Raw genomic sequence first — 17,133 nt, 5'->3', positions numbered from 1 at the left:
GTGAAATAGCTCAATAGAGAAGTTCAACTTGCCCAATATAGTATTCATAGTTTTTTTTTTAATAATGCAATTATTTGCACGATTTTGATACTTTTCACACCAAGATGATCTAAAAGGAATAAGATATGATATGAACCAAAAAAAAAATCAAAGCCGTAGGAAAATTTTTATTATGAAACGTTTAGACGAAGAAAATGATTCTGCATTCAAGCAATGGAGAAATCCTTCCTATTTTAATAATTCCTTTATTTTTATACCTATCCAAAAGGAGTATCATTTGTCATTTGGTGTTTGCACATTGGAAAATTTTCTTGTTTAGAGAACCGAATCTATAGTTACGTCCGATATACTATAGTTATTTGCGTTTTATTCACATTGTTTTTTTTCCATAACTTTCACAGTTCTTTAATTTTATATTTATGTTGCGTTCTCATTTAACCTTCCGTTAGTCGCGCACTTGTTTCCGACATGGTTAATCGCGTTGCACCTATGAGGTGTTTCTGATTTTTTGAAAGCCAAATGAAATTTAGTCTAGTTTAAATAGTTAATTGTTACCAATTTAAGACTCTTTACAGAGATAAATATCAAAAAATTTATTTAGCGAAGTACCGAAGATAAATTTTTCTTGCTCCCGCGTCGGATCTCTTCCTCCATCACAAGATGTTCAACCAATTGACGCAAGAAGGTTCTGCGGTTTTTTGCTCCGTAACCATTTTCTGTGTATATAACTTGACCATTTATACCTGCTACGTTGAGTAGGACAGAAAATGAGATAAAATATATATATTTAATTCATAAAAATAATATATCCATAATACTTGCGTCAATGGTCGCGCTGCACCAGAGGGGTGATTTGAGCGGTTCCAACTCTCCATCGACATGTTCTAAGGTCGGTTTTACATGGACATTTGAGTAATCCAAAGTTAGGAACATAACATTAGGCTCGACCCCCGGAACAATCTATTGACGGCAAAGGAGGTGGAAATGCAGTAGGGATGCACCTGTGAGGTGCGCGCGACTAACGGAAGGTTAAATCTGCTTCTGAATCATAAATTGGGAACGTAATGTATATTTAATATGCCTGATGAGCTAAAGGAAGTTAAGATAATTACAAAGCTAAGTAAATTATATTTTTCATTTGCTGCTTAATTATATTATAAAGTGCGTTTTATTTTCACAAAAAATAATGTCTAAATCAGAAAAGGGTGCTTATGATAACATCAGAAATAAAGTAGTAATCACAGCTAAAATTTTTCTGGCTACCATGAGGGTTTCGCTGACTTTGCATAACTGATCAGTTTATATGTGAGGATTTAAAGCAAATATAAAAATCAAGTTATGAATGATGCGCACAAAAATGTGCAACTTTAGGGAACTTTTAGTTTTAAATGATGGTTGCACCTTTATTTATTCATGGTGCAAAAGGTCTTGCGCAGATTTCAGATTGTAACTATTCGATTTCAGATTCAACAGCAAATACAGGGAAAATACAGCCCTTTCTTCATATAGACATTAACAAATCCTATATTGATGTGTTCTCTTCACAAATATTTTTTCGCTATTAGTTCTCAGCTGGTTTTTAAGGCAGTGTTCTTCATAAAGTATATTTCATACTGTAAGTATAAAATTAGTAAAAATATAAAGAAAGATTTTTTGTTCTGTTCATAATGCATAAATTAAGATTTCATGCTCAATAGCTAAATAATTATGTTGTACGCATTGCTTAAATTGTTGTTTGCATGCAGTCAGTTAGTCCCAATTGTACATTATTTTACAGAAAAATTATATTGCATGCATTTGCTTAAAGTATTGTTTTTCTATTTTTTGATTGAACGCAAGTGTATATTATTTCACAAATAAAATACACAAAAAAATTAATTGTTAAGAAAAGTATGGCTTTCAGAAGAATTTTACTAAAGCAGTCTCAAATAATGTCAAAAAAATGGTCGTGCATACATTTGTTTCGATTCGATAAACAAGAACTTTTTTCAGTATCAAAACACCAAAAAAGTGGTATTTCGTGACTTGTTTATAGAACAAAACTATGTTATGTCCTTTTTATGTAACATAATTTTTGCTGTATTTTCTTCGGTTTGCTTTATAGTTAGTAAAATGTTTAACCAATCAGCAGTTGGAAAATGTTTATAACACTTTAACAACTAACATCACAAAAAAAGAACGTTTTTTTTAATTAATTGGTATTCACCACTGAAATATTAGCTGTTAATGATTAATTACCTGGTACTTCGCTGAGTGGAATAGAGCCGAATGGTCCAGCAGATATAGCGCCAATGCTACTCAGAGGGGTCGAGCCCATTTTGTCTAAAATAAAAACGAGAATTTTGTTCATAGTATGTTAAAACTGAATTGCTGCACACTTGAGGAGTCATAAGAATGCTTTCACTGTTTAAAAAATTCAGAAGAGAGAAGTATTCTAATAGTATTCATTTTATAAGAATTAAAATGTAATTTGAAATGTTATTACAATATAGTTTTCTTCTTAATATGTAAGAATTTTCTTTTTATCTATTTCTAAAAATTTTACACTCAACTACTATGGAAATATTTTATTCCATGTAAGCTCAACATGCAAAAAATGTATTTTATGGAACGATAAAAAAATGAAATGAGTAAAAGCTATTCTTTAAACTTGAAAGTAAAAATTTACCAAGAAAAGATTTCTAAGAAATGTAAAACTCATTGTATACCTGGTAATGAACGTAAAGGTGTTGAGCCGAAATCCTTCAATGGAACATCTTGTAGTTTATCTGAAATGGAAAATGGTAAATTAATATATAATTTTTCACTGAAAATTGCATCGCATTTGAAAATAAATGGAAAACACATTGTGAAATATTCAAATATTACGGATAAAATTTGGTATAAAATAACGGAACTTTTGGAGTATCATCCAAAGTATTCCTTTTACCGCAAAATCTATTTTTACCGTTAAATATTATATTGTAAATGTTAGAGAAATATTTATTTAAGCAGAGTGCTTCAGTGATTTCATCTTAATTATTGCTGCAAAAACTGCGGCATATTAAATTTTCTGTTCCGTGACATGTTCTGGTAAAAATGAATTTTACGGCAAAAATATCGGCAACCTGAATGCCGGCAAATTTTGCACCGTGATTTGATCAGCAGTTTTTCACTGTACATGCCAATTTATAGCTTAAAAATTATCAGTTTAACAAAACCTGGATGAATTAGTTAAACAGGAAACTTAACAACTTATATTAAGCAACACCAAGTTATATTTCAGTTTAAATTGACTTTGATAGGAGTAATTGATATTGATCTGATACACAAATAGCAGAACGGTAAATGTTGATTTATGTAAAATTTGAAACATTTGATCTGTTTAAATGAAATAACACGAAAGTAATCAAACATCAAAAGTTTTTGTTAAAAGATAACAAGTTGTCAAATTAATATTAATATTGTAATTAATATTGTAATATTAATATTATTATTGTAATTAAAATAGTAATATAGTAAACAGTTAATATTTTAATGAATATGAATGTTAATAAAGAATAAACAATATGCTTTCTGAATTTTTTCTTTAAACTTAAGTATAGAATATAATGTATAAGAATATGAAAACGAAATAGTATAATAATAACTCATTAAGTCAAATAATGCTTTAAAGGTTGATTTGCTATTTAATGAGTACCTTCATGAAGTTACCTTAAAATATCCTTACAATAATTATATGTAACAAAGTATCTAAGTTTGCTTCTTAAAATAAGGTATTTAGGTAGGCGAATTATCGTATCTGAAAATTTAGCACATTCTTTATATTTAGTACTTGTTAAGTTATACCAGTTTATTTTTTTCTGTATATTTAGTACATTTAATGAAATTTTAAATAACGAAATATAATGAATATAATTAACTACCATTTTTCGAAAAATTATTTAACTTTTTCTAAAATTTAATAACAAAAATCATGCTCCGTTATTTTTGTTTTGAATTTCCCTAAACATAATGGAAATATGTTTCTTTACTTTATTTTTTAACGTCATGTTTAGATGGAATCTAATAAATTAAAACTCATAGTGCGTGAAGATGTAAAATTTGCAACAAAAACAAAATATTATTTTTTTTTACTGTTAATTCCATTAACAAATGTAGCTCTGTATTTTATGTTTATCAGCATCAAGTTGCATTCAGTCTATTTATATGCTTCAAGAAGAAAAATGTTATTTTTTAAAATTATACTTCAGTTAAATTTGTTGCAATTCGTTCATCTCGTATGCATTTTAACATTTGACGTTAATCATTTATTTGTAAATCTAGATTTTTAAAATTTAGAGGTTGCTTTAAAAATCCATAATAACAACACTGGATACCTGGCAATTTTTTCAATGGTATTCTGCCTAGTGGTCCGAATGAAAGAGTTCCCACATCTCCAACTGAGAGAGGACTGAGAGTATCTACAATATAAATAAAACCAATAAGCAAGCGATTACAATATCAAATCTTTTTCTTATGGAATATCTTACTCTTATAATGCATTTCCAAAAAACACGTAATTTATCTATGGAATTACCGAGAACATACTAGGATAGTAAATTATTAAAAATGCTTCAGACAAAATAAGAGGGGGCACTTTTAATGCAAGCGACATTTTCAGATTTAAATAGTTTTTCATTTTTATTGTAATTATTAATTTGCAAGTTTGAAGAAAGTAAAAAGAGACTGAAGCTTGTATGGTTATTATTGTACTGTACTTAGCCCTGGCTAAATATTTGCACTCTAGTTAATCTGAAAGTTATAAAATTTCAATTGATGAGCAATTCTTTAAAGTCATAAAATAGTAATAAATTCTGCCTAAAAATGTCAAGGAAACAATTTAAACTGGTTTTGTCATGTCATATAGCATAAAATTTCTTAATACAATTTGAGGACTTAAATTGTCATTCAGTTCAGGATTTCCTTTAAAATTTGATTGATTATGTATTTTTAAATAAATTTTTTTTTTATAAAACGCAACAAAAATGTAACGCAATCTGCTATAGTTATTGGCTCTATTTTAATACTTTATAGTTCTCACGTTATAAGTTTAAATACATTTTAATATGGAGTAAGACTTTAGAGTGGGCATTATAAAAATGCTTTTTTTTCCTCCATAATGAGTAGTTTAAAAAACGAATGATTTCCGAAAGTCATAATCTTCTTTAAAAATGTATGAAAAGAGTTATGATTTTGGTTTGCTTGTTTGTTGATGTCGAATACTGGTTTTGGTGCTTTGGCCATTTTGGAACACTATCGGAAAAAATATTAAAGCTTTTTGTAGCTTAAAAGCTGTTTTAAATTTTACATGCACTACAAGATTTACATTTCAGTTTCGTCTTTGAAATTATTTCTAACATGTAGGCCAAATTTTGAAAAGTACAGAAAAAATCTTAAGATTAGTCCTAGTATACAAAATTAATAAAATTGTTATTCTTAAAATTTCTTATTTAATATGGTATTTCTTGATAATTACAATAAGTTTGAATGATTTATTGAAAATTTCAAGTTAGTAACCATTTTATCGAATTGTTTTAGTAACAGTGAAGTCTCACTTTTCAAAATTTTACTTTTACATTAAAACATTACATTTCATGAAGTTCTGATTTCTTATCTCTCAAAGCAAATATAACTATAACGATATTTTTACCTGGTATTTGTGCTGAACTTCTTGGCAGAGAACTGTACTTGCTTGAGGGAAGAGATTTAAGCAGACCTGGAAAATCAAATATTAAAAATAATCTTTTTAAACAAAGCAATAAAATTTAATTTTATCTATAGTATTATGAAAAAATATGTATCACAAATATATCTAATCTGAAATGTTTAAACAAATAATACAATAATACCCAATTTGAAACTTATGTAAAATCATATAAATTTAGTACTCATTATTGTATTAAAACTAACTTATTGAGGATATGTTACGACTTGAAATAAAATGAAATTTCGTATCGAAATTTATTGAACTCTAATGGTCAGGAATCAATTACTATTAATGCACGTTGATGGCAATAGTATTCAAATCATTTTAAAATTAATTTCTAAATATAGTATAGTCATTGTTTACGGTAAAATGTGATAAAATCATTAAGAGTTAACATTTTATTAAAAATAAATTGGATTAAATAATTTAAGAGTTATCAAAATTACCTGGTAGCTGTTTCAATGGAAGATGAGCCAATTTTCCAAGTGGCAGCTTTCCAAGACCATCTAAAATTAATCACATTTTTTGTTTCAAAAGTTATAATTTGAATGCATTTTGTTTTTTATAAAAGCACTAGTAGTATAAAAACACTAGCTTTCATAAAAACATTATTTTAGCCACATGAATTATATAAGGCTAATTTAAGAAAATCTATATAGAATTTAGTTTTTAAGATAAGAATAGTTTGTTGCATGGCTTTAGATTAAAACAAGGCTTACTTTTGATCAAGAAAAAAAAGTATCGCATTTTCACACTTACCACTTGCGCTAAATTTTTTAATGGGTTTAAAAATTTTTGTATTTCGAATCGAAACAATTTCATGCTTTTTTAAAAATGCATGTGTCAAAGTCAATATACGTTTTTAGAAGTATAATCAAATTGCAAGTCTATTCTCGGACCAATTTTTTAAAATTATACTTACAATTAATAATAACTAAACTTATTAAAGAATTGAAAGCATATTACATAATTATGGGGTGATTAATATTACATCTTCTTATGGCCTATCACTAATTAAATCATGATAATCTATCATATTTCTTGTTGCTAATCAGCTTACCGAAAATTTAAAATACGCATTCTTATATTGAGGTTAAAACTAATTCCTCTATCTAATGAAAATCAAAGTAATGCATTTAGAATTTCTCTGTTCCAAACAAAATAATGAACTAGTATGCATATATGCTCAGGACATAAATATCATTGAAAGCGTCACATTCGCTATTTATCCATATTTTTTATTTGTTGATGTGTTTCATATAGAATCGGTGCATAATCACTAGTTAAACAATATATATATATATATATATATATATATATATATATATATATATATATATATTAGAATTAATTCCTTGAAATATTTCTTCTGTTTATGGAAACGCTGATACTTTTCTTTTAAACATAGCATCTAATCTTATCTTATTTATACGCTTCAAATGTTTAACCTTTAGAAAAAACATAGGATGTGATTTTCATTTAAGTAAACAACAAAAATGTAAATGAAATTCATAATTACCTGGAACATCTCTCAATGGCAATTTACCGAATGGTCCTAAGTCGAGTCTACCTAATTTTGAAGTTGGTACTGAACCAACTTGATCTAAAATGCACAAATAAAAAATAAATGTGTTACTTATGTGCTCGTTATATTGTAGCAAATGTGTAAAATGTACTTTACAAATAATATGCTCTATGTTCATATATAAATAAATTTATCTATGGTAGAAATTGTATGTTGCTCGGAAAAAAGTAATGCAAATTTTTGTTTGAAATTAAACGGACATGGAAAGCGTGGGATTCATATTGATCCTAAGAAATTTGAAAATGAAATTAGTTTATGCTAATGACCTTGACATGGCCTTTTTTAGTTTTCAAGCTTTAAACGCTTTTAATATAAACGCTTATAATGTTAAGATTTCTTTCAAATAGAGGAATTGTCATATTTTTGGGTATATATAGACTTTATGCATCTGTTATATAACTGTTATATCATCTGCTGTATAACTGTTGTACCAACCGTTTTACTATGTATCTGTTATACCATGAACCAAAGAAAGGAAAATGCTTCTTGAAAGAAAGGAAAATGCTTTTCTCAATGCATATTAAAGACGCTATTGACGATCTATTCAAACACAAATCATAATATTTTACCATCATATAACAATTCATATGTAACCAATCATATGAATCCCTGCAAACGCCCCTGATGATACTAATTTAATTATTAACATTGCAGCCGTAAGTGCTATGATAATTTTTCTATCCAATCTCTTTGCTTGAAATCAAATTTTCCTATATCAGAAAAAGATTGGACTAATGTTATAGATCAAGCAGAATTGTGAAGGATCTAAGTCAAAAAAAGTTGGGGTTCAGCAAAGACGCATTCTTAAAGGGTTGTGAAATTGTTAGAGAACAAAATTGTTCGTAGATAATGAAAATTACTTCCGATTTTATATCCTGTTAAAGACACATAAAAATAAAGCTAACGAAAGTATATTGAGAATGTATATCGTACCTGGTAATTTTCCGTAAGGAGGAGATTTACCAAGCTTATCTACAAAAAAAAAACAAACAGCAATGATTAAAAAATATTAAATTTTAACAATCATAAGGCATAGTTAGTAATAAAAATCTTAACACATACCAAACAATCTATATTATATTAGTTATTAGATTCTTTTGGACGTATGAGTTTAAAAACATTCTTCTTAGAATACCATTTGTAAAATTTATTTTTACTATAAAATATTAAGAAAATTTATTGATATACCTAAGTGTCTTTCTTGATTTTATTTTTAAACCAAAAAGTTTTTATTTTTTATTTTTTTACTTCATAATATTTTTACTTTTATTTTTAAAAGAAATTGTTTGAAAAACCAGTATAGCCATTATAACTACTCGAAACATCTAATAAAGTGCTTAATGATACAAAATGAAGACATGATTGACTTTATAACAAAAGATGAATAACAAAATGTATAACAAGTAGATGTATAACAAAATTCAAATTACATAAGTTTATACATGCGGCTTGAAATTTGGGGAAAAATAGCTGTCTAATGCAGAAAAGGGCAGAAATAAATAAAAACTGACAGTTTTATTTATATATCGCATGAATTATTGCTTAAAATAAAAATATTTTCTTTTTCTTTTACTGGTCATCTCAAAATACAGTAAATAATTTCCTTTTCTTTCACTTAGTAATAACAATGTGGATAAGAGTTGTTCTACAACTTAAAAAAAGGTAGAAATTAGGAAAAAAAATAGTTGGAAAATGTAAATTTCAAAGTCATCATATTAAAATATATACGTACCTGGCAACTTATTGACTGGTGTTTTTTCCAAACTCTTCAAAGGTGTAGGAGCAACGTTATCTGAAAAAATATTAGTTATTTATATATTTAATTAGAGTATAATTATTGAAAACAAATATGATTGTTACTGATGGTGATATTTAATATTCAATGAAAATTAAAGTTGTGTGTTTAATGAATAAAAATAAAAATGAAAACACAGTAAGTCACATTTATATACTTTGCAACATTTGAACTTTATTTAAACTAAAGTTTGATTTTTTTAAATTATATTATCAATTTTAATTCTTATAACTATGCGTCTATACTCCAAAATTTATTTTGAATTTATTTTTTTAAAATTTCATTTAAATTAAAAATATTATTAAAAATTTTTTTATTTGAAGAAACTCGGAGTTAAATAAATGGTAAATTTTAAAACTACTTTAAATTTTTTAAAAGGAATATTTTTTTGACACTTAGGCAAAAAGTTATGGGTTTGTGAGTTCTAAAAAATGGTAAAATATCAATAAAACAAATTACTCAATTGATTAGAAAATATTGTACTATATTATTAAACTATATTGTTGTAAAAAAAATTTAAAATATGTTATAGGCCCTCTCATTGTTTTTCCGTGAACGAAAAATTCAGATTTGCTAAAATTAGCTTACATTTGATGCAATTTACGAGATTTAGTATGTTTGTAAAATTAAAATCTTGTGAAGTTAAAATTTTCCAGAAATTTTTACAAGAAATGAAAATAGTTTATCGTCAAATGTTTACCTGGTACATTATTTAATGGAATCTTGCCGAAGGGTGGCATTTCAATCGATCCCAAATCTTTTAGAGGTGTAGAGCCATCTGAAATGAAAATTAATTATGATTTAATATTGTTTTGAAGCTTTTTTTACATATTACTGATTAATAATATTTGAACTGATTATGTTAGAAAATGTTTAAGTCGAATAACTTTTTTACTATGTAAATTTTTTTTTCTTTTTTAATACCGATGTTTGGTATCATTTAGGAAGCCACTTAGTTCTTTGCAAGATGGGGCAACTAATGAGATACAAGCCTTATATAAGGTAATGTGAAATGAAATGAATTTTTAAAGGAAATAAAATTGAGAAGCAAGAAGATATTTAAAAATATTACTTAATATTGAACAATAATAAATGGCGACAAATACATTTAATTGCGAGCATTGAATAAACATTGCTTTATATTCAATTTATGATAAAAGTGAAATAATTATTAGAAAATAAATTAATATAATTCACTTTTTAATAAAGGTAAAACTGTGACTAAATATACTTATCAAAAGTTGCATAATAAAGTATTATGTGATTACTTAAAAATATAAAAAGCAAGCAAATAAACAACATATGCATTTCAAATCGAATGTAAAATAAATTTTACATTCAATTTGGTTCGGGTCACAGGTCCAGAATTTAGTTAAATAAATATTCATTCACTTAACATTAGATATTGTTTTAAAAAATTAGTTAGCATACAAGGATTAATTTGAAGTTACACCTATTATTAAAATATTTGCACCTATTGCTGTAATTAAATATTACATATAAGTTTGTTAATTGCTACATAATATGCAACATAACTATATTATGTTATTATTTATATTATGTACTTCAATTACATACAATTCTTCATATAAGTTTGGTATTTTACACAGCTATTTTATATTCATTATTAAAATTTTCTGCGTATACTGTACGTAACTTTATGTTCAATTTACCTCTTAAAATACGAAAAAAAAGAAGAGAGAGAACAAAATTGTTAGAAAAGAAATTAATCTCATTTACTATATAATAATATTGAAATAATATTAAATACATTAATCTAAAATTTTTTTAATAAGTTATGACTATTTTTTAATATTATAAGCAAAACAAATAAAATAAATATTCATTTTGTAATGTTTAGTTATGTAAATATATTTAATATAGTTAATTTGTCAAAATGGTTTAAGTGGGTTACTTTTCATAGTAAAAAAATGTACGTATCCTAAATTCATAAACAGATAAGAAAAGTAACTGAAAAGTCTTCCCGAAGAATCCATCATATTCGTCTTAAGAAAGAGAAAGAAATAAAACTAGTTTCAACCACAATAGAAAACCCCAAGGTTATCTAACTCCAAAGCTTTTCAAACAATGCAAAGAGGCCCTCTCCTATCTCTCATCCCTAAAAAAAAACTTCATGAACTAAAACTTGCAATTCTATTGGTAAATGAAGAGAAAGCTTTATAGAGGATTCGTTTGCACTCTGTTCGCAAATTGTTTTAGTATTTTTTTCATTTTTCTTTTCTAACAACAAATTTCATAATTGAAGAAAATAAATACGATTCATTTATTTTAGAAGCTTGAAAGGTATAGATTCCGGGATTTTGATAAAAAGCAGATTTCTAGAAGATAACTCATTTTCAATATTTCACCTCCATTAATAATTTAAAATGTATAATAAAAAAAGATCGCAGAAGGTTAGAGAAAACTATGTAGTTTCAAATCTGAAAGAATTTATTTTCAAAATATCAAATACAAACAAATTACCCATTACCAAACAATGCACCCATAGAAAAGTAATTGGCTACTGGCATGGAGAGAGGAAGTATAGCTTCCTCGTCATTGTCCATTATTCCTAGTGGCTTAATTGATACATTTAATATTTTAATTACAGTAAAATTAACAAAATAGAGTTGGTAATAAAGTTATTAATCTAATAAAGTTAATATTTAATTATAGCTTATTTTAAGGGGTCACAGTACCTTTGCAACAATTTTTTAAAATAAAGGTATAATCATTCATTTTCAGGATGCTTTACATGCTCATTTAAGTTATAATCAATAATTTATCTTCAAAAAATGATTAAACTGCTTAATTTTTTTTAAATTTTAAAAAAAGTCGAAAAAATTCTAAATTTTTAAATCCCTAAGGCTTTTTTGTTTTAACATATTTTCAAAAAAAGTTTTTTTCATAGTGCTTGCAATATTTATCTTAACAATTTTGTGCATTCATTTGTTGATATATCAATTAGAATATTTTTTATAGATTATTTTGTAAAAAAGTAGAAAAAAAAGGGTAAAAACTCCTGTTAGGTATATATAACATGCCGTAAAAGTTGTAATACCTCATAAAATGCATATTCCATGCACAGTTTAAATAAGAGTATTATACTCTAGATAAAAAAGTTTACTTCAAAGCTTTATCTTAAATAGAAAAAATTCCTTAGGGATTTAATTAAGATTAAGACACAAAATTATCATCTATGCGAAAAAGCACTTTGAAGTCAGACTGCTGAGGAAGTTTCTTTATTAGAACAATTTAAAATCATTCATAACTTTTTTAAAAATGTAGATAGAGAGATGAATTTTTTTCTGTACATTTGAAATAGTTTGAAGTTTTATTATAAGCAATAAAAAAATTTTTGGTATTTTTGTCATTTTTTGGGTACTGTGACCCCTTAAATATTTATAATACTAAGTAAATGGAAGTTTTTTATAATTAAATGTAGTACAAAGTTTATGTTTTGTTTTCGCTTCAGTATCATAAAAGAACATCATAACTGAAATGAAAAAGAAAGTGAAGGAATATTGCCTCTGCAATATAATATAACTCTTTAAGAAATTATAATTTTTGAAAAACTTTTCCCACTTTAAAATTTATTCTAATATATAAATTGGTTTAAGCTTATTACTTAATTTATTAGCTAGTGTATTATTCAGTTACCTTATTATTATAATTATATAACATTTTGATATTTTGCCCCTATTCCTTTGTAAGAGCAGAGCAATTATAATCAAATATTAAAAATTATGTAACAAGAAAAAAAAACAAAATTTAAAGTTATTTTCAAATTAATTTTTAAAAAAGAAACGCGATTTAATAATAACAGTTTTAAACCAAAGAGAAACTACTCTTATGCTAAGTAAAAAAATACATGTACGTAAAATGTATAAATGCACCTATACACAGTGGATAACGTGTAAATAAGAAATAATAAGTGATATTTGTAATAATAATAATAATAATAATAAGCGTATAATAATAATAAAAAGATAAAGAAAAATACCTGGCAATTTTCCATCAGGGCCTTTGAGTTTAGGGTTGTTTCCAAGTAGTCCTGAAACGAATTATTTTTTAAAAATCTAAAATTTGTAAAATACATATTAAATCAAATATATAAGTAAACATATAATTTATGACACACTTCATTAATTTTAGAAATTATTCAACTTACTGTTTTAAATATTCCCTTTACGATTTAATTTAATATCCTGTTTGTTACAATTATTTTTCAATTTTTTATGTTAAAATATATCACTTGCGAAATTTTCGATTACAATGTCTTGCAATCAAAAATTTAAAGAAAAAAAAATTCTCAAATTATTTTCAATATACATTTCTATTACAATTAGCAAAATCTGTACATTTCCGAAAATCTGAGGATCATATATAAATTAACCCTCTAAACGTTGAGCTCCTGGGAAAAATATCACAGAAATTTCTCCGCTTCTATTGAATAACATTGGTAAACCGGTTTCTTATGCAGAAAAGTTTGCATCTAAAAGTTCTGAAAATGCCAGGATTAACACTCAGAAGGTTAAAAAAGAAATATATATAAAAATGCACTATACAATGATGGAAGAGACACTTTCAGTTTTTGATATATTTTTTCTTGATTTCTCAGGAAGTACTTAAGTGATTATTTTGTTTCTTTAGAGGTGTTTATTTCATGCGATTTTCCATACTTTACAATAAAATGTAAAGCTTTCAGTGATTTGAGAGATCTACTATAAAATACGAAGGGAAACAAGTATGTTTAAACATCCTGTTCTATAAAATCAAGCATTAAGCTTGCAACTTGTATCGATCACTTCAGTTTTTATTTTTAATAGCTGCATAAAGTTGCGCATACCTGGAGTGAATATTTATGAGGATATGGACATTTTTATGAAAAAAATTTCATCTTAAGTTTTTTTCAATTAAATACAAAATTATTGATTTAAAATTTTAAAAAAAAACTCGTTTAAAACTGCGCAAGTTATGAGCATTAAAGCTAGTTCTTGTTCTAGCAATGAAAAAATTTCAAAAAGTTCATTTCATAATTTTGTATTGAATCGTATTTGGAAATTAATAAAAAAAAATATTTGGATATCTTAAAAATTTCAAAGGTTTCAAGCAATTTTTTAAGGAGATTTTGTACTTTTCAAAAGAAGGCTAAAAACGATGAGGGTTTTTTAACAAATTTCATTTTGTATCATTAGACAAAATTTAATAATAAGCGATAATAATTTAGAATAAACGTCCAGAAACTAAACTTTGATGGTATAGAAAAAGAAAAGATCCTGAAAAGAACATACTTTTGTGGAGGGGGATCCCCCACTATGATGGTCTTATTTTTTGTGTAATATTACATCTTATTTAATATCTTATTTAACATTCCAAGATGAAATTTGCAGATAAGCCCGCATCGATTTGGGCTTTATTTTAAGAAGTACATAAACTACTAAGAAAACAGCTGGAAAATTTTTAAATTTTAAAGATATTCAAGTACAGCTTTTATATAATTATTTCCTAAATACGATTCCCTACAAAATTCTCAAATTACTTTTAAAACTTTTTCTGCATAGGCACCGTGTAAAAGAACTAGGTTAAATATTCATATCTTACGCAGTTTTTAACGATTTTTTTATTTAAAATTTTAAATCAACAATTTTGTAATTAATCTCAAATTTCGTCAGAAATTTGTTTAATTTCTTTGGGTATTTATGAAGTTATAGCCAAAAAAAAAAAAAAAAAAACACAAGGCGGAAAAATTAATACATATATTATGCATATATATTAATCAAATTGTACCAATAAACCTTTATTAATGAAAAAAATATTTGCAAAGATTTATTAGGATTTTTACGTGCTGAATCTATCGGTATTTAACACATGGTGAATAAACAGTTACTAACCTGGAATCTTATTCAATGGTGTTTTGAATAGGACTTTAAGTGGTTGAGAATCAAGACTGCCTGTAAAAGAATGAACAAAATAAATTTTACAATACAGTATATATCTTTTGTCATAAAATACAGCAATTTTTTTATTGGAAATTATTGTTTTAATTAATTAATTTCGGTTTGTGATCTTAACTTTTCTTCATAAATACATTCTTTAATGAAGAAAAGTTATTCACCCTTAAATTGTAAAACAGTTTTTTATAATTCACATCTTACATTTTAAGGAGCACAATTCTTTTGATACTCAGCAATAATGAAAAAAAAGCATCTGTCAATGATATTTTTTATTTGTTTTTTATTATTGTAAAAATAAATTTTTAACTAAAGAGAAAATATTTATATAGTATTTTTTATACATGAATACTAGAGCTAATACAGGTAATACAGCAACTAATACAGGTAATTAATGGAGTAACAGCATACACAAAATTTTTGAAGATGCAGATATTATAAAATTGCATCAAATATATATTTTTTTAAATTTGAGCATCCTTAACGTAAATGAATATGTAACGCTTAAACTATCTGTTTGATAAAATGTTCTTATAATTCAAATTATTTTTTAAATTTTTACCTGTGAACGTAATAACTAGAACTTCTTGCGGGATCAACGGACTTTTGTAATATTCGCATAATCACTTTTCGTGTTTGTTCAATCTTAGTTCAGTCACTTTTCAAAAATTAAAACAACTACACTAAAAAATTTATCAAGCATTGAATTATGTCTTTTGAAGCAGAGATAATGTTTTGTGACTTTACAGCCACATTAAGGATTAAGGATAAACGATAGTGAAAAAAAAAGGTTTTAAGTTTATGCTTTCAACAAAGATGTTACATGTGATATTAGTCGCCAGCTAGCATTTCCCAACTTATAATAACAGGTGACGAACAATCAATAAAATTGCATCGAACTTTCTACGCCATACCTAACAATTCATAGTTCTCGTTCAGTTCTGTAAGTTACTGTGATTAGTTACTGGAATCTATTTCGGACTAAATGCAAACGCTTTGCATTCTTAGTTGGAAAAGCTGCTAAAAGTGAATGACAGTTTATTTTTTAAAAACTTAAGTTATTAAAAAGGAAAAATGGTTAGAAATTAAGAAAAAAGCATATGCAGACATCGTAATATATAAGCATTTTTTTCTAAAAATAAACAGGGAAAAATTTAGCATATAATTAAAAAACTCATAAGGGAGGTTTTTAACGAGTCATACAATCTCATTTCCATTAAAAAAGAAAATTCTTATTTCGATATTAGGAAGATTGCGTCATTTTTTGTTTTGTCTCGGCAATAGTTAAAATAGTATTAATTTTGGTTGATTTTAGGCATTGTTAGGCATTGTATTAAATTGCCATAATTTATACATTGAATGACAGCAACATATTCAAAATAAAAATATTTTTAAAATTAATATAACTTATTTTAACTTAACAAGCTTTGCGAGTTACTTATTGAAATAATTATTAGCTAATTACTTGGTACGCTGCTAAATGGTATAACTCCTAATGGTCCTAGTTTAAACCTAATGATCTTCCTCAATGGAACGGAAGCAAGTTGATCTGAAAATTCAAAAGAAACAACTCAAATATACATATAATGCAAACAATTTTGTTAAAAATGCTTGTGAAAGAAAAATGAAAAGGATTCAGTTTAATAAATTTAATAAATTCTTACCGGGTACGCCACTTGAACTTGCTCCAGGTAACAAACCTAAAAATAGTAGAGTTATCTTATTAAATATCGACATTATTTTGGCCAAACAATTTCTTATATATATTGCTCTTTTTTCGTCATTAAAAATTAGTAAAAGAAAATTAATCCTTGATATAAGTTAGTAAATTAATATAAAATCAGTAACTACTTTCATTGCTAACTTTTTATGAAAACAGCTATCGAAAATTTACCATTTTACTCAACTACTAAATATTTTATGAAAAGTTAAAATAGCTTTGAAATTTATTATGTTTTAAAAATCTAAGATTCTATAAAGAGGAAGTATTGAAACATTCTTCCGGTTTAATTGCATTCAGTATATCTTTAGGTTGGAGAATTTCAGCATTTAGCAGAAGAAACTTAAATGC

General features: G+C 25.9%; 1 protein-coding gene across 1 annotated transcript in view; it reads right to left on the bottom strand.

Moving 5' to 3' along the window:
• Positions 1-17,133, bottom strand: part of LOC107456745 (uncharacterized) — a 98,700-nt gene that overhangs the window by 62,183 nt on the left and 19,384 nt on the right. Inside the window, exons 25-37 of the mRNA XM_071183557.2 lie at positions 16,727-16,762; positions 16,528-16,611; positions 15,003-15,062; positions 13,112-13,162; positions 9,809-9,886; positions 9,046-9,105; positions 8,247-8,285; positions 7,248-7,331; positions 6,175-6,234; positions 5,672-5,737; positions 4,359-4,442; positions 2,709-2,768; positions 2,239-2,322 (exon numbers count right to left, since the gene is read on the bottom strand). Of these exons, the coding sequence (XP_071039658.2) occupies positions 2,239-2,322; positions 2,709-2,768; positions 4,359-4,442; positions 5,672-5,737; positions 6,175-6,234; positions 7,248-7,331; positions 8,247-8,285; positions 9,046-9,105; positions 9,809-9,886; positions 13,112-13,162; positions 15,003-15,062; positions 16,528-16,611; positions 16,727-16,762 (846 nt within the window). The remainder of the gene's footprint in view (positions 1-2,238; positions 2,323-2,708; positions 2,769-4,358; positions 4,443-5,671; positions 5,738-6,174; positions 6,235-7,247; positions 7,332-8,246; positions 8,286-9,045; positions 9,106-9,808; positions 9,887-13,111; positions 13,163-15,002; positions 15,063-16,527; positions 16,612-16,726; positions 16,763-17,133) is intronic.

This window comes from Parasteatoda tepidariorum, chromosome 7, assembly GCF_982258835.1.
Source record: "Parasteatoda tepidariorum strain Cologne lab strain chromosome 7, Ptep-v5.0, whole genome shotgun sequence".
Classification (NCBI taxonomy): Eukaryota; Metazoa; Arthropoda; class Arachnida; order Araneae; family Theridiidae; genus Parasteatoda; species Parasteatoda tepidariorum.
The sequence above is the reverse complement of the archived record's forward strand: the minus strand, read 5'-3'. Positions and strand labels throughout refer to the sequence as shown.